At 35.4% G+C, this 23978-nt stretch overlaps 1 protein-coding gene and 1 long non-coding RNA gene across 2 annotated transcripts; one reads left to right on the top strand and one right to left on the bottom strand.

Annotated features, from left to right (window-relative positions):
• Positions 1 to 1270: 1270 nt before the first annotated feature.
• LOC125669779 (digestive cysteine proteinase 1-like) lies at positions 1271 to 17897 on the bottom strand. Its single transcript, XM_048904538.2, has 10 exons — positions 17755 to 17897; positions 12010 to 12150; positions 10026 to 10177; positions 9278 to 9518; positions 8207 to 8402; positions 7427 to 7620; positions 5345 to 5436; positions 4674 to 4835; positions 4032 to 4218; positions 1271 to 2085 (listed from the first exon to the last, which is right to left on the bottom strand). The coding sequence occupies exons 1-10, from the start codon at positions 17798 to 17800 to the stop codon at positions 1901 to 1903; spliced, it is 1596 nt and encodes a 531-aa protein (XP_048760495.2). The 5' UTR covers positions 17801 to 17897; the 3' UTR covers positions 1271 to 1900.
• A 1744-nt stretch (positions 17898 to 19641) lies between these two features.
• LOC125670925 (uncharacterized) lies at positions 19642 to 21919 on the top strand. Its single transcript, XR_008802710.1, has 2 exons — positions 19642 to 21550; positions 21827 to 21919. It is a non-coding gene; the product is annotated as an uncharacterized LOC125670925 (long non-coding RNA).
• The last annotated feature ends 2059 nt before the right edge of the window (positions 21920 to 23978 follow it).

The raw sequence follows: 23978 nt of genomic DNA, 5'->3' as shown, positions 1-23978 counted from the left end.
ATACAAACAGGTCAGCTAACAGAGGAGCACAATTCGTGCCCATGACAATTCCAACAGACTGTTAGAAGACCTGATCACAAAAGACTACGAAGATATTGTCAATGAGGAACTCCAACATATTTTTTTATTTTAACTTCAGAGTACTTGTGCAATGAATCAGATCAGTGTTTAACAAAGTAATATTTTGGATGACTGGCCACTAGATATGAATATTTCCGTTTTCCATTTTTGTTAAAGAAGCAACTGTCTATGATGTCAAAAAGACTATAACCTGATTCAACACGAATATAATAATGTACAAGAATAAAATTATTCTCCCCAGTGACCTTGATGTTTCAAATGACCTTGGGCTAAGATCACGATACATGCATATGTCATAAGCCACCTTTGAGTGAAGCATATTTGAAATCATTAAAAAAAAAAATCAGTGATCTCAAAATCTTGAACGATAGGGTACCCAAGATTTTGGATGCATCAAATGAAGTAGGATTGCTGTTTTTACGAGGGATTTTCCATTATTTGTTCAAACAACAATGTAAATCAGTCACGAATACATGACATGCACCAATGAAAAGATGTTTTAGAAGGGTTTTAATTCTCGGGTAATGTTTTTCCATTGAATTTTCAAGTGAAGACTTGTGAATAATGAAAGAATAGAGGTGGTTTCAAAGGGAAATTTTGTGGTAAATACCTGTATGGGTTTTTAGCAATATTAAAACATTTACAAAGAGTTTTACAAAATTCTATAACAGCTTTCTAGGGGTATCCCATGTCCTTAAAATGATGTGCTGAAACACAGCAACTTCTGGGTATGTAGTACAAAGATCCTAATGTTGTGCTGAAACACAGCAACCTCTGGGTATATAGTACAAAGATCCTAATGTTGTGCTGAAACACAGCAACCCCTGGGTATATAGTACAAAGATCCTAATGTTGTGCTGAAACACAGCAACCTTTCGGTATATAGTACAAAGATCCTAGTGATGTGCTGAAACAAGTTTCTCAAAATCAGAAAATTCTACGTGGAAATGTTTACATGGAATAACACAATGGGGAAAATTAGACGATAAAAGACACTCTCTGGACAGAAATGTTTATCATTTATTTAGTCACGAGTTTGATTACACAATCTGCAGTCAATGAGAATACTAGACAAAAGCGTTTGTCGTTTGCTTGACACAATCTGTCACTAGGAAGAACCAGTTCATGTGATCATGTGAGCTCTGACCCTGTTCAAGATAATTGATCATCTTCAATAAAATAACTCAAATCAGTGTATCTAGAAATTTATTAAGCATTCGAACAATTGATACACAAAAGATATATCCTAATAAGATAGACATCAGGTATGTGTTCAGTAGACAATATTTATCAGGCACGCATTCAATAGATGATGGAATCAAGAAACCATAGCAATATTATAGGAAATTCAAAAATAAGTTTTTATTCATACATAACATAGCCTCTCATTTCAGAGGTATTTCAAACACCGTGCTATACAAAATACAAAATAAGTATTCACTACAGATAAAACTCTAGACCTCATTGAGTATTAACCTACTGCTATTTACAATGGCATACAAATGGCCCAAGCTTGGAATGATGGGAAGATATATATCTGAGCATATTAAAGGGACCAATCAACCTGCAAGGCTACGCTCTCCTATAAATAAAAAAACCTACACTGTCCAAATAGTATTTTTCTATAAATATATAAAAATCCTTCCCAGAAAGCTCATTTATCAACCTTCAAATTTTTTTATCAGACTTCAGGTATGTTACAAGCAATTATAAATGTCAGTAAAGTTCTTTTTAAATGAGATGAATCGAAAATATGTATAACACATTTTGGCACAAGATTTAAATGTTCGGAGCATTCTGCAGTGTTGCATATCAGAAATTATAGCATGACGAAGGTTGCATCCGTGGCGACCCCACAGTTGTTGTCTTTCTGTGACATTAGCACGTAGCCATCGTTACCCCAGTAAGTGGACCACGAGTTTTTGATCAGCCAATAAGCTTGTCCATTCATCACACCATATCCAACGGCCAAAACTGCATGGTCAAGGTCATCTGGCTTGTTACCTGCAACAACCAATATAAAAGTTGTTACCTACGACAAACAATATTAAAGTTGTTACCTACGACAAGCAGTATAAAAGTTGTTACCTACGACAAACAATATAAAAGTTGTTACCTACGACAAACAATATAAAAGTTGTTACCTACGACAAACAATATAAATAAAAGTCTGTAAACAGTTAATTAACACTGTCCACTTGAGAGAGGGCTAAAAAAAGACTATGGCTGTTGGCCCATCCCTTTCAATATTTGTGAATAAAATTATTATAAATTAACACCGTCCACTAGAAATGGTGACATCAGTATGGGTCATTCTGTATGGGTCATTCTTTCAATGTTCAATGTTACATTGACTGTAATCATAGACATGTGATGTGTGTTTACAGTTAACATTACAATGATAGACATGTGATGTGTGTTCAGAGTTAAATTACAATGATAGACATGTGATGTGTGTTCAGAGTCAACATTACAATGATAGACATGTGATGTGTGTTTACAGTTAACATTACAATGATAAACATGTGATGTGTGTTCAGAGTTAACATTACAATGACAGACATGTGATGTTTGTTCAGAGTTAACATTACAATGATAGACATGTGATGTGTGTTTACAGTTAACATTACAATGATAGACATGTGATGCGTGTTCAGAGTTAACATTACAATGACAGACATGTGATGTGTGTTCAGAGTTAACATTACAATGATAGACATGTGATGTGTGTTCAGAGTTAACGTTACAATGATAAGAATTCCGGAGATGTCAGATTTGCAATAGCAAAACATCCTGTTAAAGAACGTGGGCATTCAATCTTGTTGGGGTAAAGACACTGGTTTACAATCTAAGAAAAGGATAAACTATGAAGGAAGCCTTAAAGGGGGCCGTTTAAGATATGATTCACCCACGGAGCGTCCGTGGCTCAAATATGAAGATGAGAAAATGTTTTGTTCTTGCTGCCCGCATAATATCCGACTTTATTCAGGGCTCCATATCGTTCGGACTTTAAGTTGTAAAACGAAATATATAACCTACCTATTCCAGACACAAGACAAGAACAATTGTATACTTTAAAGACAGAAACATCGGTTGAAATTTAAGTTGAAAGAAAGTGAAAAATCTAAGAATGAAAACAGTGTTTGGTTCAAATTTCTTTTTTTTCAATTTTGGGTCCATTAAGGCATTTAAGAGCATGCAAGAACAACAAACATACATTAAGTAAACTATAGAGAGGGGGAAATCTAAAATGATAGACATACATAAATTGTCCATTTGAAATATAGTGGGAATGAAATTGCGAATAGGTGAATGTTACTCAGAGTGTATGTGAAGAGAATGCAGTGGTAGAGAGCATGGAGAGTTTTGGAGAGAATGAAAGTGATTATAAGGAGATGGTTGAGAAAGCGATGTTTGCAAGAAGAGTGTTATTGAGATTCTGTATGACACTGAAAAAGAAATGCAATAAATTTTAGGAATGCATTTATAGTACTTTTTGATTGGGCAACCTGAAACCCATTCGGGCAACCTGAGATTAGTACCTAGGTTGCCCGAATGGTGAGTCCAAATTCTGATGAGTGTTGAACCCTGGGCTTATATAGGCAATGCCTGCTGTTTAATCCATTTATGTTTATACATAATAAAATATTGTTAAAAATCAAATTACAATTATGTTTGCATAACAATTTTTGAGAATAAAAAATTGTGATTCAACCTCAAAGAAACCAATTGGTAATAATGATTGTAAAATTAAGATTATCAAAATACATAAAATGAGAATATGACTTTGATAAATACAATTAATGAGATTAGAAAAAATAAATTTCTCATGATTACTAGGAAGGTAGACAATGCATCCAGAGTGATCTACCTTATACAGACACAAAATATGTCAACACGAGGATGTGGATTCTAACATTCAATTCATTCAATAGGACAGAAACACATACCACACTGGGGTTCGTAGTAGACGCCATTTGCATAGAAAGACAAAGATAGATGCGAGGCATCAATGCCAACTGAGATTGGACCTTGGTGTGCGATGGCAAACTTCAGAGCCTGCAGATCGCCGCTCGTCACATTCACGTAATTCTTCAACTGGACAACTGGAGTGATGGATTTGTTACACTTCCCATCCTACAAACGTTAATAATTCATTGCTGTCAGGATATATTTATGAACTATTTGCAGAGACACATGATTACGGTAAAAGTAAAATTTCATATCATACACTGTACCTAAATAACAAATCCAATACACGAGAGAGTTCCTGTGTCAGTACAGCTTCTCTTACAGAATACAGAAGTTAACTGTGTCAGGTACAGAATACAGAAGTTACCTGTGTCAGGTACAGAATACAGAAGTTACCTGTGTCAGGTACAGAATACAGAAGTTACCTGTGCCAGGTACAGAATACAGAAGTTACCTGTGTCAGGTACAGAATACAGAAGTTACCTGTGCCAGGTACAGAATACAGAAGTTACCTGTGTCAGGTACAGAATACAGGAGTTACCTGTGTCAGGTACAGTCAGTACAACTACTCTTACAGAATACAGGAGTTACCTGTGTCAGGTACAGAATACAGAAGTTACCTGAGCCAGGTAAGGTCCGTACAGTTCCTCTGATGTCAGCCCCCCATTCTTCATGATCCACTGGTAGGACCGGAAGTCCTCCCCACCGTCACATGCATTGTTTCCCTCACCCCAGGAACAATCCATCAACTGCTGCTGTGACAACCGTACCAGTTCACCTGTCTGTAAAAAAAAATCAGGAATCAATCACCTAGTGACAGGGCAACATACTTAGTAACAAAACATTGATATCTGGATGCATGAATGATATTCAAAATTCGCTGTCCAACATCCATTTTCACCTCAATATTCTACATTAGCATGTTTAATTGATATATATCTATTAAATCCAACACCCCCCCCCCCCCCCCCCCCCCCCCCAAGAAAAACACTGAATTTTAAAACCTTCGGGGAAAAGAACCACAAAACGTCAGGTTTTCCTCCCTCCCAATGTCATTCATTTTCTCCCAATAAATATCCCAATTCCCTCTAAATTGTTCTTTCCATTTGAACTCAAAACGCAAGATCCATTGCAGTATTCACTCTTTCACTGCTTATCATACTGACAGTCAGTGACCATATGACCTAGATTTTAATCACCCTATTAACTTAAAGGTACACGATGACTGTAATAACTTACCATCACATAGTAACACCCCTCTCCCCCGAAATAGTCCCTAAAAATCACCTACCTTCAGGAAGTAAGCCCCTTCAATAGTCCCTGTTGTTCCAAAACTCCAACATGACCCACATACTGCCTGATCCTTCACTGGAGTTACGGCTCCTGAATTACAAAACAAACTCGATCTACTCAAATACTGGAGTTTTAAAGGGTTTTTACCACGATTTTTAATGTAATAAAATCAGAGTGAGTAACCTTAATAAAGCACGTTTCTGCTGTTGTATTGTTTCATTACTCCCAATAATTGATACAAACATGCATTTTATCTGCATATATTCAAAGCTTCCACTTCACAAATCGTCACTAATGAGCTATCTAGTCACGTGATACATCATGACGTCATACATGTCCATTGCTGCAGCAGCTATGTATTATCATGTATGTGTGTGTGAATAGATTGTATTGAAAGTCATAAATTATACTGAATGGATAGTTAATCTTCCGACATCGATTGCATCCCGTTAGTATTTAAGATTCAGCCATACATATTTGAACCTGCAGCTGTGCCAAATCTAAGAGAAATTCCGTCAGCAAACATTAATATTACAACGACATTGACGGACTCGGATGGAGATCCCGGTCACAGAAAGGGTGGAACGTTTTGGTAAATATCTATCTTATCATAGAATGAAACTTTTCGTTCGCAAACATTTTGTGTTCTCTTGTAGATCATAATATTCTTTTTATAGCATTAGAGGTCTGTACATGTAGAGTGTAACATGCATTAGCCAATCTAACTAAAATCAGTTCTTCTCCAACCGTTACACTGGAGAAGGTAGAGAAGATTTGCTTTTAATTTGATTGATGCATTAACCTACATGTCGAAAGAAACAGCCAATTTACCGATATCGATGGGAAGGCTACCGGATTTTAAAATCATTACCAATCTGAAAATCTATCGACTTCTTAAATCGTATAGTGTGTGTTTAAGAGGGAGAGAGAGGGGGGACTTGTCATTTAATACATGGGACCAATAGTCATAACCTCTACTGTTATTCATTATATAGAAAACTGTTGTCATTATTTTCACTATGTTGACATGCAGCATCATTTTACATGTAAATAAAGCCTCCGTATTGTAATTGAGGGGGGGGGGGGGGGTCATTTCGCACATGGTGTCAATACTCAAAACTTCAAGCTTGGGGGGGGGGGATATCATTGCATATGAAGTCAAAGGTGCATATATATAAAAAGTGTATGCTACACAGAAATTTCTGTGGTTGCCAGACCCATGGCGACTTTGATTGCCTCAATACCTGGTAGGATATAAGAGTTCTCGAAGTCAGTCTGATTATGTCCAGACTGAAGGACAATGAGCCTATTACATGTATTTGTAAACAGAAAGGGTTAGAATGCAATATGTAGGTTCGTCTCCATTGGTTTGAAGTATTTCCAAGTTTACTTCTAAGTTTACAAAATTTCTCTCACTTGCCTCGTTGGTAAAAGTAAAGAAACTCTTCTTTTTTGTGCTGATTATTATACAGCTATATACTGTACAGCACAATATAATGGGACTTGTTACTGTTGAATCTCTCCAATTTGTATATATAGCCTGCTGTATGTGCTGTTCACAACTTGTTTAAATGTTTTCATGCTTTCTCACTTCACCACAATTGACACATATGATGTCACATACTCATGGCGTGAAAATCTCCAATGAGAATATGCATATCTGGCGTTTTGCACTTCCAATACGAAATAATCACTAAAGCACGCTTTATATCGAAAAGATAATACCAGTACAATTCAAAACACCACATTTTCATATAAATCTACAAGCAATAAAACTAGTGGTAAAAATCCTTCAAAAATCTAAATCATTCCCTTTCTCACTGAATGATGGATGATAACATCAAAAAATTCTTTGCAATACCAATCCCAACCAAACTGAAATGTTTTCATTTTATAGACAGAAATATTTATACTCATCATAATCTTCTATCATGAATTTAAATTCAAAACTCTAAAATGAATTTAAGAGCCAATGTCCGATAAAGTGAAAGTAAAATGTTTTCACTGGTACATCACCCTACACAGTATCAAAGATTCAATCTTTTTCATTACGATGGGAGGTATTTGACCTTGACCTTACCATGTAACCTCCAGTCCATGGTGTCGGGTAGGTCCTTAAGATGGAATTTCGATGTGTCGAAGGCCAGACCTCCATGGGGACCTGGAGTGTAGTGGTAGCCATTCATTAGTTGGATCTCCTCCCTCGATTTATCCGCCAAGTGGTTGACTGCCAGACTGAAGCCCAGGGCTGCTCGGTTTTTGGAGTGAATAAATCTGTGGAAATATTTCTTCTTCTTTAAACATTTCTAATGTAATATAGAACAGAAGTACTTGTGCATTCACCAGTTTCTTAAATAAACTTAACATATTTGCTTGAACAAAGCAGTAATCTGAAATTGGTAATTTTTCTTATCATGGGGCACCTGGGATTTTTTTAACCCAGTAAATCTGATCATGGGACAGTTGTGATTTTTTTACCCAGTAAATCTTCCTATCATGGGACTGTTGGGATTTTTTACCCAGTAAATTTTCTTATCATGGGACAATTAGAATTTTTTTAACCCAGTAAATCTGATCATGGGACAATTGGGATTTTTTACCTAATAAATCTTATCATGGGATAGCTGGGATTTTTTACCCAGTAAATCTTATCATCATGTACCAATTATCTTTACCATTCCACATTCTATTCAATCTAATCTGGCATAACTTGAATATGTTTGAACATTTCTGATATTTACACAAATGCTGTGGCCTATATAACTGCTGGAGAAGTTTGGAAAATACAGCTTATATCAAATGGAAAAAAAAACTAGTATGCTAGCTACCTTTCCGTATCCTGAAGTATTCTTCAACTTACCTAACATTTTGTCTAAAAATGTGTTGTCTCTGAGCATGCTCCTTGATGCTGCTATACTTCGGGATATGTTTCACTTTGTGTGCAGCGAACATTTCATGCACGTGATCATCGTAGTCATGGAGATACTCTATCATTGGGTTCATCAGCACTTTCTTCTGAGTCACGCCCGGGCCCGGGAAACCAGAACAGGTGAGGCCTTTAAAATGTAAAAAAGGTTTACATCTGTTACCATTTCTCTAAAATTTCAGCAGAAGAAACCCAAAGTAAGGTAAATTTAAAAGAGGGGAAACTTAAATTAAAATTTCCCACACTCCATCCTTTAGAAACCTTGACCTCTATGAATAATGGGACTCTTTATGATAATAGCATAAATTCATCTGAAATAGATTTCCTTGAAGTTTCATTCGACTGATACGCAGAAGTCATTTGCTATTTGGTAGTCTGACTTTCTACTAGAGATTTCATATGTATACTTAGTTTTCAAATGGAAATTGTGCCTTAAAGGGAGTGATTCACCATTTTCCTCCAATTTTTGTTTTTCACTTTAAATGATCAAAATCTACAGTCTAATATGTTTAGAAGGTTTCACCAAAAAAAGTAAGGTTATTCATCATGACAAAAGCTCATTATTAAGAGGTTATTATTTGTTTTGAAAACAAAGATTGAGGTGTGTTATTGTTTACGGGTTTTCAAAATAAATGGATACTGGTCCAAGTTTATTATATACATGTATATCACATTTCAAGTATACTTTAGGTAAAATGTGTCATTTAAAAAGTTAATATTTGTGAATGTACAAAATGAAGATGCTTTAAATTACAAAATTAACATTTCACTGATTTGTTTCTTTACATAAAAAGACTCGAGTCTTTGTTTACATAACACAGAATTGAAACTAAAGTATTGCTCTTATCCTTGCATTCAGACAGTCCAAATTTTGGTTGTCAGCATTAAATGAGCTATATTTTTAATTTTTAACATAAAAAATGAAAAACATTTCTTTTCGAAAAACGTGAACCAGTCCCTTTAAAAGAAATTTAGATTGTTTTCTCTCCAGAATTATCCCCATACCAAATGATGTGTAGTTAAACACTGTGGCATTCACCGGGCCGGCTGTATAGTTGGTGTAGTCCAGATAGTACTTGTCATAGTGAGAGCCCAGCAGCGTGTCGTATCCCATCATCTCATACCTGACCGGGGTCTGACTCTTAGAGTCCACCCACATCGTGTACGTGTTCTTCTTCCGTCCTTTTTTTGTAACCTTGACCCATTTATCTCCTGTGGTGGCTCCAATTTGTTCCTGACCTACTTTCTGGATTAGTATAAAGAATCTGACATTTCTGTAATCGTGCTGAAGTCTGGGTAACAATATCATATATAATTTTATTATACCTCAGAATGTTTTTGCTATTCTGTGCATTTCTGTGATGTCAAAGTCTGATAACTCTAATTAGTTTACTTCACTGGTATGTCTGACACAAGTCAAGTCTACTTGGTATAATAAAACACCTATTTACTGACTATTCGGACAATAGCAAGTTTATTGTCCTCCTCGACAACAACTATTTCCCTCAGTTGTGCCTCGGGAAATAGTTGCTGTCTTGGGGGACAATAAACTTGCTATTGTTCTCATGGCCATCATTTTGCAATTTACGTTCAACTCTGTCCTTGTACAGTGTGGATACTGTAAATAATTGTCTGTTGTGGAATACAATACTACGTGTTACAATACGGTTAACTTTAAATGCTAATACTGTCTTGACCACAGATGATCTTTTCCTACTGACCATACATGATATTATGTGCATGACATACTGACCTGGAAATCTGACAGATCTGGGAGGACAGCTTGAATTGGAGAATCTCCTTGGAGGAGAAAACAGGACCGCTTGTTTAAAACCGTCTCAGTTGTCATGTAAGCAATTTTGATGCTTTTATTCTGGTTCTGTAACTGCATGGTGACCACCAAACCTGTTCATCAAATACTCATGGGAATATAATGATGAATATTCATGGAGATATGATGATGAATATTCATTGGAATATGATGATGAATATTCATTGGAATATCAAAGCAACGGAAATTCCAACTGCTACAAAAACTGCTGATTCTACATTAGTTTCAAAACTAGAGCTGTCCTTACCGGACTATGTACTCCCTGCAAGGCACACCAAAATTAAATATATTTGAAAAACTGCATATTCAATATCCTATTCTTTCTACATAACATTTAGTGCAGCCTTGAGAATCTACAATACACACCGTGCTGAACTATTGTTCAAAACCAAAGTTCACAATCCCCATTCTCATGTCCTTCTAACCCCCTTTGTGTTATCAGTCTGGCTACAGTACTCATTATAAATGCATTTTAGAAAACATGAATTTGCACAATGTCAAAAAGCTTGCATGTAAATCTCAGCTTTTCTGGCCCAGTTGTTCTTGAGAAGAAGATTTTTAAAGATTTTCTCTATATATTTGCATGTAAAACTTTGATCCCCTATTGTGGCCCCATCCTACCCCCGGGGGCCATGATTTTAATAAAGTAAGCTTTTCTGGCCCAGTTGTTCTTGAGAAGATTTTTAAAGACATAGGGTCTAAGATATTGGTGAAATTTTGCATGTTGCATGTTCCAAAAAGGTGGCGAAATTTAAGATCATAATTAGAAAATCACAAAAAGTTCTTCAGAATGGTCTTGTGACAAGACTATTTATCTGGTGGTATCAAGATGGTTGATATAAGCAACTTTATTACATCATTGAAATGCTCTTGGATTAAAAGGCTTACTAGGTCCAACTGTCAGAAACCATGGATGAATATTTTTTTTTGCCATGTATGGAAATGATATTTTAAAGAAATTATATGACTTTGGAGATAGTTTTATTGTGGAACACTTAAGTGTTAAAAGCAATGTTTTTTGGAAGGATGTTTTTAATGCTTGGTTTTTTATTTGAAGACTAGTCAAAATCTTCCAAATATTAAAAATAATTTTCATAATATTCCAGTGTGGTACAATTCTAATATTAGAATTGCGGGAAAACCTGTGTTTTATGAGAAATGGTATGAAAAGGGGATTAAAGTTGTTCAAGATTTTTTTGATACTGGTTGTAACTTCCATACCGTAGAAAAATTTCAGTGTTTATACAATCTTCAAGAAGTATGTGTAATGAAATACAATAAATTATAACATTATTACTGCAATTTCAAAATATTTAAAATGTCTGTCAATTGATAGACACTCAACCAAACAAAATGTTAATCCATGTATGCCTATATTTTTTGAACCAGTTTTATTGCATGAAAGATGTTCTAATATTATTTACAATATTTTAAATGCAATGTATTGTATGTGACCAAAAAAATAAATAAATTATAAAAAAAAAAAAGAAAAAGAAAAGTTCTTTAGAACGTTTACAAACACATTGGATATGATAGTAATTGCAAAATAATTATCTTGTGTGACATGTCTACTACACTGCAAACGGATGGACAGATTCCTAGGAACTTACCTAGACCCTAGTTGGTCAATCATGTGTTGTAATAAATAAATCTAGGAACTTATTATGATAGTAATTAATTTATCATAGTTGATTAAGAAACCTTGGAACTTATAATTAAAGTAATTTAGTAATTCATAAGAATCTTGTTGGTCGATGTGTCATAAATACATAAACCTGTAAACTTAGTGTAATAGTAATGAGACTATTCGATGTACGTGTCATAAATACATAAACCTGTAAACTTAGTGTCACATGAATAAGACTATTATTTTGGTGTGTCATAATACAAAAACCTGAAAACTTACTGTCATAGTAATCTACACGACTCTGGTTGGTTGCCGTGTCGTAATACGCCTTGAATGGTTCCTTCAGCTCGGCGTACGGAAGCTGTAAAACGCCCTCCACAGAATACGAATCTGCCCATGTTGGAGCTTTGTCACTCAACACTGAAATAAAAACAATGCAAAATATTTGATGATAATATATATATATATATATATATATATATATATATATTATTACTATAAAAGTAACTTAATTGTTCCGAAGAGTCAAATCATATCGAGTTGACAGGCGTGGATCATCAGATCACATGAGACGCAAAGTGTCAAGTTTGATCTGATGATCCGCACCTGTCAATAAGAAATGTGATCCAACTTTTTGGATCAAGTTACTGTAGTAATGATAAATTTAATACATGTATATACCCCCTTATGTATTTTTAAATCCACTTTTATATAAAGAAACATACAGTAAAATTATTTTTTGCACATACACAACGTGCTGTTGTGTACACCAGGACTCCGGATTTACCGATTTTATATCCTTCCCCAATAGCGAAGACAGATCATTATATCTTTATGCATTTTGCCAATTCTTGTTAAATCAAGCGTATTGAATCCTTTTATATATGTTGTTATTTTCCACAAAAAATGTTGCATTGTGACATCATCAGTTTCTGAACAGACATGACATGGATTCAGATCACCACAGTGTAGTGATCCGTGACTGATGATCCGGAAAATCGGATTACACTCTGTGAATTTAACAGATTTATGTGAAATGAAATTACTTGAACTTTAAGGCTTAAACATGATAAACTGCAATCTTCTTGAAATGGTATTTTTTCCAATTGCATGATATATATAGTTCCTTGAGTAACAATTATTATTAACCATTTTCCATTCCTGGATTCAATTTATTGGATGTTGAAGAAATGGTTCATCAACAATAGATTGGGTAGAAATACCATTCATTAAGGGACCACTCCATTCTAGAGAACACTTTCAGAGAGATGTTTTAAACTCCTGTCACCATACAGAAACACAATGACAAACGTTCATGAGCTTTGTTCGTCAATCTCCTAGATATTTATTGTCAAGTCCAAGTAAACTGATTGGATGGAGACAAAGTAAACCAACTTATATTCATGTAGAGGAAATTTTCACAAGATTCGTAACAACCTCATCATTGAGAATATTTTACGCCACATAAACCAGGCCTTTCATGTTTCTTGTATTTATTTAAGATGATCTCAGTCATGAAAATTTAGCTGTTGTGATCCAGTACATCACTTGTAAATCACAAAATAAGGTTGGGGCTAATAAAAGTTGGTTTAAAGTTAGTGAACTCACACCCAACATGTAACAATCTAAATCATAACAAAGAACAGGTATTGAAATATTAATAATGTAATTACAATATAACTAATTACATCCAAATTTTATCAAAAACACTTATACAGGCAGGGTGTGGACGAGATCATTTAAGACAGGGTGTGGATGTCAAGAGTTTATCGACCTCAGGGTATGGACGAGATTATTGACCTCAGTGTGTTTATGAAATTATTGACCTCAGGGTATGTGATGAGATCACTGACTACAAGGTGTAGATAAGATTATTGACCTCAGGGTGTGGATGAGATTATTGACCTCAGGGTATGGATGAGATTATTGACCTCTGGGTGTGGATGAGATTATTGACCTCAGGGTGTGGATGAGATTATTGACTTCAAGGTGTATATGAGATTATTGACCCTAGGGTGTGGATGAGATTATTGACCCCAGGGTGTAGATGAGATTATTGACCTCAGGGTGTGGATGAGATTATTGACCTCAGGGTGTGGATGAGATTATTGACCTTAAGGTATGGATGAGATTATTGACCTCAGGGTGTGGATGATATTATTGACCAAGGTGTGGTTGAGATTATTGACCTCAGGGTATGGATGAGATTATTGACCTTAGGGTGTGGATGAGAGTACTGACCTTAGGGTGTGGATGAGAGTACTGACCTTAGGGTATGGATGAGATCAATGTCTACAGGGTATGGATGAATTTATTGACCTCAGGGTGTAGATGAGATTATTGACCTCAGGGTGTGAACTAAATTATTGACGTCAGGGTATGTGTGGACCAGTCAGAGGATGAGTTTTTTTTACTGCAAAGTGAGAATAAGAGTATTGACTTCAGGGTATGTGATGAGATCATTCACTACAAGGTGTGGATGAGTTTACTGACTGCAGGATGTGTATGATATCATTGACCTCAGGATGTGGACAAGATCATTTACCTCATGATGTCGATGAAATCACTGACCTCAGGGTGTTGATGATATTATTGACCTCAGGGTGTTGATATTATTGACCCCAGGGTGTTGATGATATTCTTGACCTCAGGGTGTTAATGATATTATTGACCGCAGGGTGTGGATGAGATTATTGACCTCAGGGTGTGGATGAGATTATTGACCTCAGGGTATGGATGAGATTATTGACCTTAGGGTGTGGATGAGAGTACTGACCTTAGGGTGTGGATGAGATCACTGACCTCAGGGTGTTGATGATATTCTTGACCTCAGGGTGTTGATGATATTATTGACCTCAGGGTGTTGATGATATTATTGACCTCAGAGTGTTGATGATATTATTGACTTCAGGGTGTTGATGATATTATTGACCTCAGGGTGTTGATGATATTATTGACTTCAGGGTATTGATGATATTATTGACCTCAGGGTGTTGATATTATTGACCGCAGGGTGTGGATGAGATAATTGACATCAGGGTGTGAATGAGATCACAGTGGATGATGAATTGAAAGAATAATTTTTAAACATGTTACATTTTAATTCGCTATCTGAATTAACTAGTTTACTTTAGAAATGCAGATTTCTTTTTCAAAATCTCCTTGCCACATGGATGCTTAAATGAAGTCAAATTGTGTCAAGTTTGTTTGAAATTGGCCTTGTGGTTCTTGACAATGTTTACACTTCCAATGACACATGAACATGTGATAAATAGAGAGACTGATGATCAATACACAGACTGATGACTGATATGTTTAGCCACGGCAGAATTTGTAATCAATATATCATAAAAAGCATATATTGTCCTTATAATCCAACCTTTAAGAAATACTGTAAAATAATTAATTTTGGGGGCACTTAATGCCGTAGACATACTTATAAATTCAAAATTTTCATGAACAAGTGGAACTGAATTGCAGTGAAATATCGCATTTATTCATTTATTTTAATAAATAACAACTCTTTCAAGCATGAAAACTAGTCCAAACATGAGAACAAACACACTCATTTCTCTCATAATACATGTATTTATTAAAGGTGGAATAACACGTGTTCGAGTTTATTTATACGTGTAATCTATTGGTTGTAATGCTGGTCACCTTGTCAGGTGACATTTAAATATTCATAGCACGGGTTTTAACTGACCGCTGTTAGCGCAGAAAGACTTATAGCCATTCGAAGGCTCTTTTAAGTACAGATAACTGAATACCCACCCACCCGCCCTTGCTTTACATGTTTTTTAGATTGTTACTTAAAGTTTGTTTTGTTTTGTAGATAGGAAGATAAAGAAGATATGAATATTGTATATAGTTGAAATAATTAAACTGCACTATCAGAGCGCTTCACATCCTATTATACGTGTTTGTGTTTATTTTATAAATTATTTATGTTCATTTGAGTGGAACGAATAAGAACATAAAAAATTTTATATGATTTTACAGAAGTACAACAGCAACTGGTGACAGTCTGCACAACAATTTATTTCAGTCGAGCTCGTCGTACAATTTCTACAGCAAAATGATACAATTTTATGAACCTGACCCAAAAAAACTGAGAAAAGGTATTAGCTGTTACAATAAAAGTCACATGACACTGATATAACATGAAATAAGTCATGTGACTTGGTCACACTAAATACCATACTCGTCAATACTAGATTATCTTTCAGAATGTACTGTTCAATTAATGATTGATAACTGCAGAGATCACATGCAGTGGGGTAGGGTGGGGGTACCAATGCAGAAACTAATTTGGTAGTAAGATCTTTAGAAAATTGAAGAAAAAATCAAAATCGATCATTTCACCAATTCATGATATTGATCATTTAGTTACTACTATTTACTATTACTACTATTTACTATAACTAACATGCACTGCACAGTCACTTTCCCAGACAGCTTAGTGTTATACATAATGCCTGTTGTTTCTGTGGTAGTTAGAACTATATGGACTGTGGATGTCAGTCTGGGTCTAAGCTCTGTGGTTAAAGGTCTGACTAAATTAATGCTGGGGTCCTGGGTTCAATTCCCAGTCCAGCCCAGGGTTGGGGTAAATTACATTGAAATGTAATTAATTAAATTACGATTACTTTGCTATTTTCTTCAATTAAATTAAATTACTCATTTTTAGAGCATGTAATTAATTAAATTACAATTACTTTGCAAAAGTAATTAATTAAATTACAAATTACTTTCTCAAATTTTATTAGAAAACTAGTGGTAAATTATATAACATAATGTATGAATGATAACACATTTACAAATTTATCTCAGATTACTGTTTCATTCAGCTATTACATTTGGTCATCAGCAGTTTCTCAAAGGTGCTATCATTTAAACAGCATCTGTCCAGCCGAAAAGCTTTGCCCACAACACTCCAGGATTTCAAAATATCGGAATAGTGGAGATCTACTAGACATCTTCCTTGTTCAGGAACATTCAAGAATGATATGGCTTTACCTGGGGCTCTGAGAACAATACACTCCCTGGTGGCTTGAATTCACCTGTTCAATTTTCTCCATGAGATTTGATCAGCTTAAAAACACATGCACTGCCCTTTGAGACAGAGAGAGAGAGAGAGAGAGAGAGAGAGAGAGAGAGAGAGAGTTCTTTGCAAACCACAATGTATAGTATACTGGTCTGTGAGATTTGTACCTGTAGATCAAGCTTAAATTTCATCTACTACAGCTTATATAAAGACTGCCAAGAGAGAAAGAGAGAGAGGGAAGTATTTTGGTTTTTAATACACATAATAAAAAATTGACTCAAGTATCAAATAGACTTGAGCAATATTGCAATAAAATCATGCTAAAACAAATATTGTGGTCCTGGATTATAATTAAAAGTAATTGTAATTGAAAGTAATTAAAAAAGTAATTGAATTACAGGGTGTTTTCCTCAGGTAATTAACTAAATTACAATTACTTGTAATTAAAAAATCTTCAATTACAAATTACATCCAATTACTTCAAAAAATGTAATTGCAATTAATTACAATTACTTTTTTAATTACCCCAACCCTGGTCCAGCCATAGATTTTCTCCTGGCCTTCCCTATACATTTCCGTTCTGATAGTTTGAGGGTCATTTAGGTGATCTTAATCTTGCAAATAAATCATTGCAGACAATATCTTAAATGCAAGTGTAATGATATAAGGAAGTCTCCAGGAATCATATCTTTTCAACTTCCTGGTATGAATTGATAAATAACAATATTGATAAACAATATACAAGCACATATCTGAATGATTCCTAAATACATTAACATGTCCTCATGCACTAGGAGGGATCACTGCCAATCTTAGTATCTACCGGCAAGTGCTAGTTATATACTAATAGCTAGTATTTTAGTGCTTTTGGAAACTTAGAAAATGTTCATGCCAATATGCAATCAATATTCCTTTCCCCATCAAAGCGAAAGCGTTTTGTGGCTGTAAAATAAATTAATAAACCTAGATTTACAAACCTGTTTTTATCAAAAGCACCACCAACACAATCCTACTGAACGCCATCTCTAGCTTTAGTTTGCATGTGATTAGGTCACGTGACTAGGTAACATGACCGACTATTTTTGGATACATACCACATGAACAGTTGTCGAATTAACTTGTACGGAGTATAGGTGTAGTTAATTTATTCAGTTGAAGCGGAAAGCTGTATTCCTTATGTTATCTTTATTGCGAGAGTTATCGCCCTTGTCATTTTAATTGCTTATTAGACATACTCAAATAAATATTTCATGATGGTTAGTTTTGAATTAAAGTACATGCAATTATAATCATTGTGTGTTTCTATAAAGATTAGCCAGTTTGGGTATGATTAGTATTTTGTTTTAATTTATAAGTAATTATACACTACGGATCATTATGGTACTGCGGATATATAGGATTCTTCTATACGATGGGTACGGGGGAGAACGGTTCTAGAGGTTAAACTCGACAAACCCTGTTAGGTATGTATAAGTGTTCGGACTTCCCTACTTATACTGTACGTCTTAGTAATAAGTGTGCGGTCATTCCTGCTTATTACTGCCAGAGTGTGTGGTCACACCCTGCTCTGGATTTGGCATCTCATAGCTACAAGTGTGTGGACATCCCTGCTTGTTGCTGCGCAAGATCAGGTGTGAGGACATCCCTGCCTGTCTTGTGGTAGAGCTCTGGTGTGCGGAAATCCCTGCCAGTGTCTCTGATTAGAACCGCTATTTATATAGTGATAGGTGTGCGGTCATCCCTGCCTATCACTGCGCAAGGGCAGGTGTGCGGACATCCCTGCTTGTCCTTGTGGAGGTGCGCTGGTGTGTGGAATTCCCTGCCAGTGCACTTGTTCGCTACCAGTCAATGGATCCTATATAGGCGCAGTACAACTGATTAAGTCTGCGCATTGTACATATTGCAGCATCTCAGGGCTATCCGTTTCTATCACGGGTACGAGCCCGCGGGGGTTCACAGGCAGTGACCTCCCTTGCACGTTACACAGTTATCCACTTTGCATTTGTATAAAATGGCAAATATATCGAAGATAAATTAAGTGATCAATCATGCACAACAATGCAAACTTATCATAAATAAGCTGTATTAGAGTCTAGATAAGTTGTTTTAGTGCTGTTATATGTAACCAGAGACAAATACTATCAGTCTGAGGGATAAGTTTATTAAAACTTTTAAGTGAAAACCTGAAATAAAATGAATAATTAGAAATACGTTTAAATATGACAATGAATATCACAATTACATATAGTTAACATTATCATGAATAATTACCAAACACCGGTACATATATTTCCTCAATAAGAAATATGAAGACTAAATGCTATGCAGATATTCAATTACATCTGTTCCCTTCAAGGGTAGCGCCGAGAGTGCGGACCTGGGTTAGTAAAAGCGGGAAAGTGAGTGAGTATTAGAAACCGGTTAAACAAGTATAGGGAAGTCCAGTGGTCAGTTATAAACACATACACACACACAAACACACGTGGTCTGTCACACCTGAGCGCAGAAATAAAAACATATTTACACTTATGCAACAATGAGTAATAAATGATTAATGATAATTTATTTACATAGGTTACATATATAAAGCTATGACATATCTATTAGGTGCGTTCTCTCCGTAGTAATAGTTGGTGGATTTTCATTTATTCTAAAAGTCACACACAAGAAAACCATTTAACTAATTGAAGCCAAATAGCCAATCTCTCACCAGAGGGCGCGCTACGCAAGCTTCACTTTCACGTGTTGTGGAGCATAGCGTAACGCCCTCTGGTGAGAGAATGGCCAAATAGCAACAAGTTTAATCTGTCTTTTTAATAGCAATGATTCAGTATAATCAAATATTCCCTATAATTATATGAATTAATTCCCCCTACAACTCAGTTCACTTATATTAAGACAAAGTACATTGTACATCTGGGTAATCAGTAATTGCTTAAGCTTGTGACACGAAAATATACTGAATTCCTTATCGAACATTCTCTCACCAGAGGGCGCGCTACGCAAGCTGTTGTGGAGCATAGCGTAACGCCCTCTGGTGAGAGATTGGTAAATCGAAGTCGAAGTACCATATCTACTTTGTCATCAATGTGACATGTGAAATAACTATATGTATCACTAATAACTGTCTTCAATGTTATCATTTTTGCTACATGTATGGGAGCAAATTTCTTGTACTGATTTCTATCTGCAGCGTAAAACCACGGTACAGCTTCGAAGGTGGACTGAAGGTGCAGTTCGAAGTTGCCCTCTCGCTCAGCACGAAACATGTGGAGCAGAACATCTCCGGTTAGAAAATTATCCCAGTAGCTAGGCAACTGTTTCGGATTGTGTTCTTCTATAATTCCGACTTCACGGAACTCTTCTATGGTTGTCGTACGAGCCACTACCTCCTTCCGTGGCTGATTCTGGTGCCTTTACTGCATATTTTAGGTTCGATTTACTGTGCCCTACAAGCCTTATGAAAAGATACAGGATAATCGCTGGCCAGAATTTGGTCTTTGATGGGTAAAAGTCTCTTGGCGAGATCATCTCTACGTACCCCACAGGTGTGAATTAGGGACAGTAGGCCGATTTCTGATGGATTTTTTCACAACTTGGCCAGTCAATTGCTTTAGATATATGATACATTGCGATGAGCAGTGTTTCTTCAGAGGAGGTTCTCCGAGCTCCATGACTGTTACACTTTAAAGTCCATCAGCCCAGTCTGAAATAAACTGTTATTTACTACTTATAGTTGTTACAAATCTGTGAAAAGTGTACACCTTATTCAATTGAATAACACGGGAGGCATTGTTTTCAGCGCTTCACAAACTTTCACATACAACTGCATGTGCGTTTGTAAGACAGCTACAAATATATCAATATGAACATATGTTACTAAAAATCCACGAACATGCAAAGTCAAAATGATTAGCCTAAATTTTGATTTAAAACTGTTACTTATACAGTGCCACATGGTACCATGTAACACAGAACCCTCTGGGTATTGTATATAAACTCACATGTCCTAATTTGTGCTAATTCATGTTGTTGTGCATATAATAATTAACCACTTTAGTTTTGATATAATTACCATAGAATAACCTTTGTACAATTTATACAAATTCACAAAATTTTTAACGATTTCTCAAATTTGAGGGGGTGGGTAACATTTCGCAGTCTTACAGCCTAATGAATTATGCCATACATGCAAACTATATGTGGTAGAGCATCCTTACCCGTCTGGAATAATAAAATGTTTAATTTATATTATTACATGTGTTCAGTGTTTTTAATTTTACGATAAATAATATCAGCTTAATATGTGCAATAAATACACAAACAGGTTTCCATAGTTGGTATTGAACAACTTTTAATATTTGAGTATTTCCCTTATGGCCAGCTATAGTTTAGGTTGGTTACGGATTGTTTTTCATGGTTCATCGGTTCGTTTCTTAATTATTGGTCACATGACAGTTCTTGGTCAGTGTAAGATTCAGTTTGAATTTAGAAATTGAATTGGGCAGTTGTGTCATACTTTAGTTGAAAACTTTGGACATTTGGACTTACAGACTACAATCTACTAATCAGGTCAGTTACTAATTATGTTAAGGATTTTATGCATAGAGTGAGTGAGAGTAAGAGTAGTATGATTATTTTATTTCTATTTATTTCATAATGAGTGTATTGCTTCAGAAATCTGAGTAATATATATGTTTGTATTAATTGATAGATATACACCAGATCTACACATTACTATAGATCCATCCGGATTCTAATACCACATATTTGGTAAGAGTGTGTTATGTATTGTTTAGGTGGTGTTTGATATGTTTGTCTTGCCATTATATGTTCTGGACAGGTTCTTAGTTTAAATGCAGAATATTAAGTAAATTGGATTAATTATGATTTTATATTAATGATGTGATCTGATGAAGAAAAGGCAATTCTATTTATGTGATTAATGAAGATTAATATGGAATTATTTCTTTGTCATGTCTGTCCGTGATTTTATGTCGTGTAATATGTAATGTGTGCATGTTTAATATTTGTTATTACTTGTTGTAGAATCTTTTGGATGATATTTATTGGATAACATTTGGATGATCTGTGAATGATGTTATTCTGAGCGATTGTGATAAATAAACCTTGTGACCGGTATACTTGTTTGAGTTATCACCCGGTAACAAATGGCGCCCACGTAGGGACTACATATTAATATTAATACCACATATTAATGGAATTACAGCATCGACTCTCTTAGATACAGGATCAACAGTATCTACAGTTAGTAAGAAATTTTACTTGGAATATTTAAACAATATCCATATCCAGGAATTAGACAATATAATGAACATCGAGTGTGCAGATGGAAACCCATTGCCATATGAAGGATTCATAGAAGTAGAACTAGAAATTCAAGGCATAGAGAATCCATTGAATGCAATTCTATTAGTTATTCCAGACAGTCAATACAACAATCGAGTACCACTTCTTCTAGGAACCAACATTCTAAAATCATTGATTGAGAATTGCAAAAGAAAATCAGGAGATAGGTATCTTCAAACTTCGAACTTCAAGACGCCATGGTACCTTACATTTAGATCTATCCACTTGAGAGAGAAGGAATTAAGGCGGAATAATTTTCGCATTGGCATAGTCCGAAGTGGGGAATCAGGAATAATCAAAGTACCTCCAAATACAAACATGGTATTAAAAGGATTTATAGAAAACACAGTGCCATACCATCAGACATCTGCTATATTGGTTCCAGCAGCGAAATCCAGCAGTCCAGATTTAGATATTGAGCCATCTTTACTTCAGTATGATAATAAATCTTCAGAAATAGATGTTTATATAAGCAACATAACAACAGGGACAGAAATTATTAGACCAAATTCTATACTTTGCGAAATACAACCAGTTAGTATTGAGGAAATAACAAAGAAATCTACAGATATTCCAGAGGTATTAAGCAAGATAATTGTAGATCAAGCAGATATCACTAAGGAGGAATTCAAACAGGCAAATGAGTTTATATCGAGATACAAAGACATATTTTCCACTGGAGATACAGATGTAGGACATGCAACTGATGTAGACCACAGGATTGAATTAACTGACACTCATCCATTCAAACAACGATATCGGAAAATAGCGCCATCTATGATTAATGATGTTAGGGAACATATACAACTTTTACTACAATCAGGAATCATCAGAAAATCAAAATCACCATGGGCTTCAAACGTTGTATTAGTTAGAAAAAAGGACAACACATTGAGATTCTGTGTGGATTTTAGACAGCTAAATAAACGGACAAAGAAAGATGCATACGCACTTCCAAGAATTGAAGAGATGTTGGATGCCATGGCAGGAAATAAGTATTTTTCAGTCATTGATATGAAGTCAGGATATCACCAGGTAGAGATATGCAAAGAACACAAGGAAAGAACTGCATTTACAGTCGGACCACTTGAACTGTATGAATTTAATCGGATGCCATTCGGATTGACAGGAGCACCTGCTACATACCAGAGATTAATGCAAGAAATATTAGGAGATTATCATTTGAAAATATGCTGCATATTCATAGATGACATCATAATATTTTCTAGGACATTCAAAGAGCATCTTCATAGATTAGAATCAGTATTTGACAGGATAAGATCTGCAAACCTGAAATTATCGCCCAAGAAATGTCAGTTTTTCAAAACTAAAGTGAAGTATGTAGGCCATATTGTTTCGGAGAGCGGAGTGGAAACTGACCCAGAAAAAGTGGAAAAAGTAGTAAACTGGCCTGTTCCATCAACACCTGAGGATGTAAGGAGATTTATAGGATTCACAGGATATTATAGAAGATTTATAAAAAATTTCAGTCAAATTTCAAGACCACTGACAGAATTGATGCCATCAACTAGTAAGAAAAAGAAGAATAAACAGACTAAACAGAAAACATGGGAGTGGGGAAGTAGACAACAGGAAGCATTTGATCATTTGAAAAAGAAATTATCTTCAGCTCCAGTACTTAGTTATCCTGATTATAATAAGCCATTTGAGATACATACAGATGCCAGTGGCCAAGGACTAGGAGCGGTATTATATCAGGAGCAAGCAGGATTTAAGAGAGCTATTTCATATGCAAGTCGTGGATTATCAAAGGCAGAGAAAAATTACCCAGCACACAAGCTTGAGTTTCTTGCACTCAAATGGGCTATTT

The sequence above is a fragment of the Ostrea edulis genome, chromosome 4 (assembly GCF_947568905.1).
Source record: "Ostrea edulis chromosome 4, xbOstEdul1.1, whole genome shotgun sequence".
In the NCBI taxonomy this organism is placed as follows: domain Eukaryota; kingdom Metazoa; phylum Mollusca; class Bivalvia; order Ostreida; family Ostreidae; genus Ostrea; species Ostrea edulis.
Note: the sequence above shows the minus strand (reverse complement) of the source record. Positions and strands in the feature narration are given on the sequence as shown.

Bases quoted from the DNA above. Each gene is read 5' to 3' on its own strand.
- LOC125669779 (XM_048904538.2), bottom strand. From the start codon at position 17,800: ATGGCGTTCAGTAGGATTGTGTTGGTGGTGCTTTTGATAAAAACAG. The intron at 12,151-17,754 runs GTTTGTAAATCT...TTTTTATTTCAG, and splicing joins GGTGCTTTTGATAAAAACAG to TGTTGAGTGACAAAGCTCCA. The intron at 7,621-8,206 runs GTAAGTTGAAGA...ATATTTCCACAG, and splicing joins ATTTTTAGACAAAATGTTAG to ATTTATTCACTCCAAAAACC.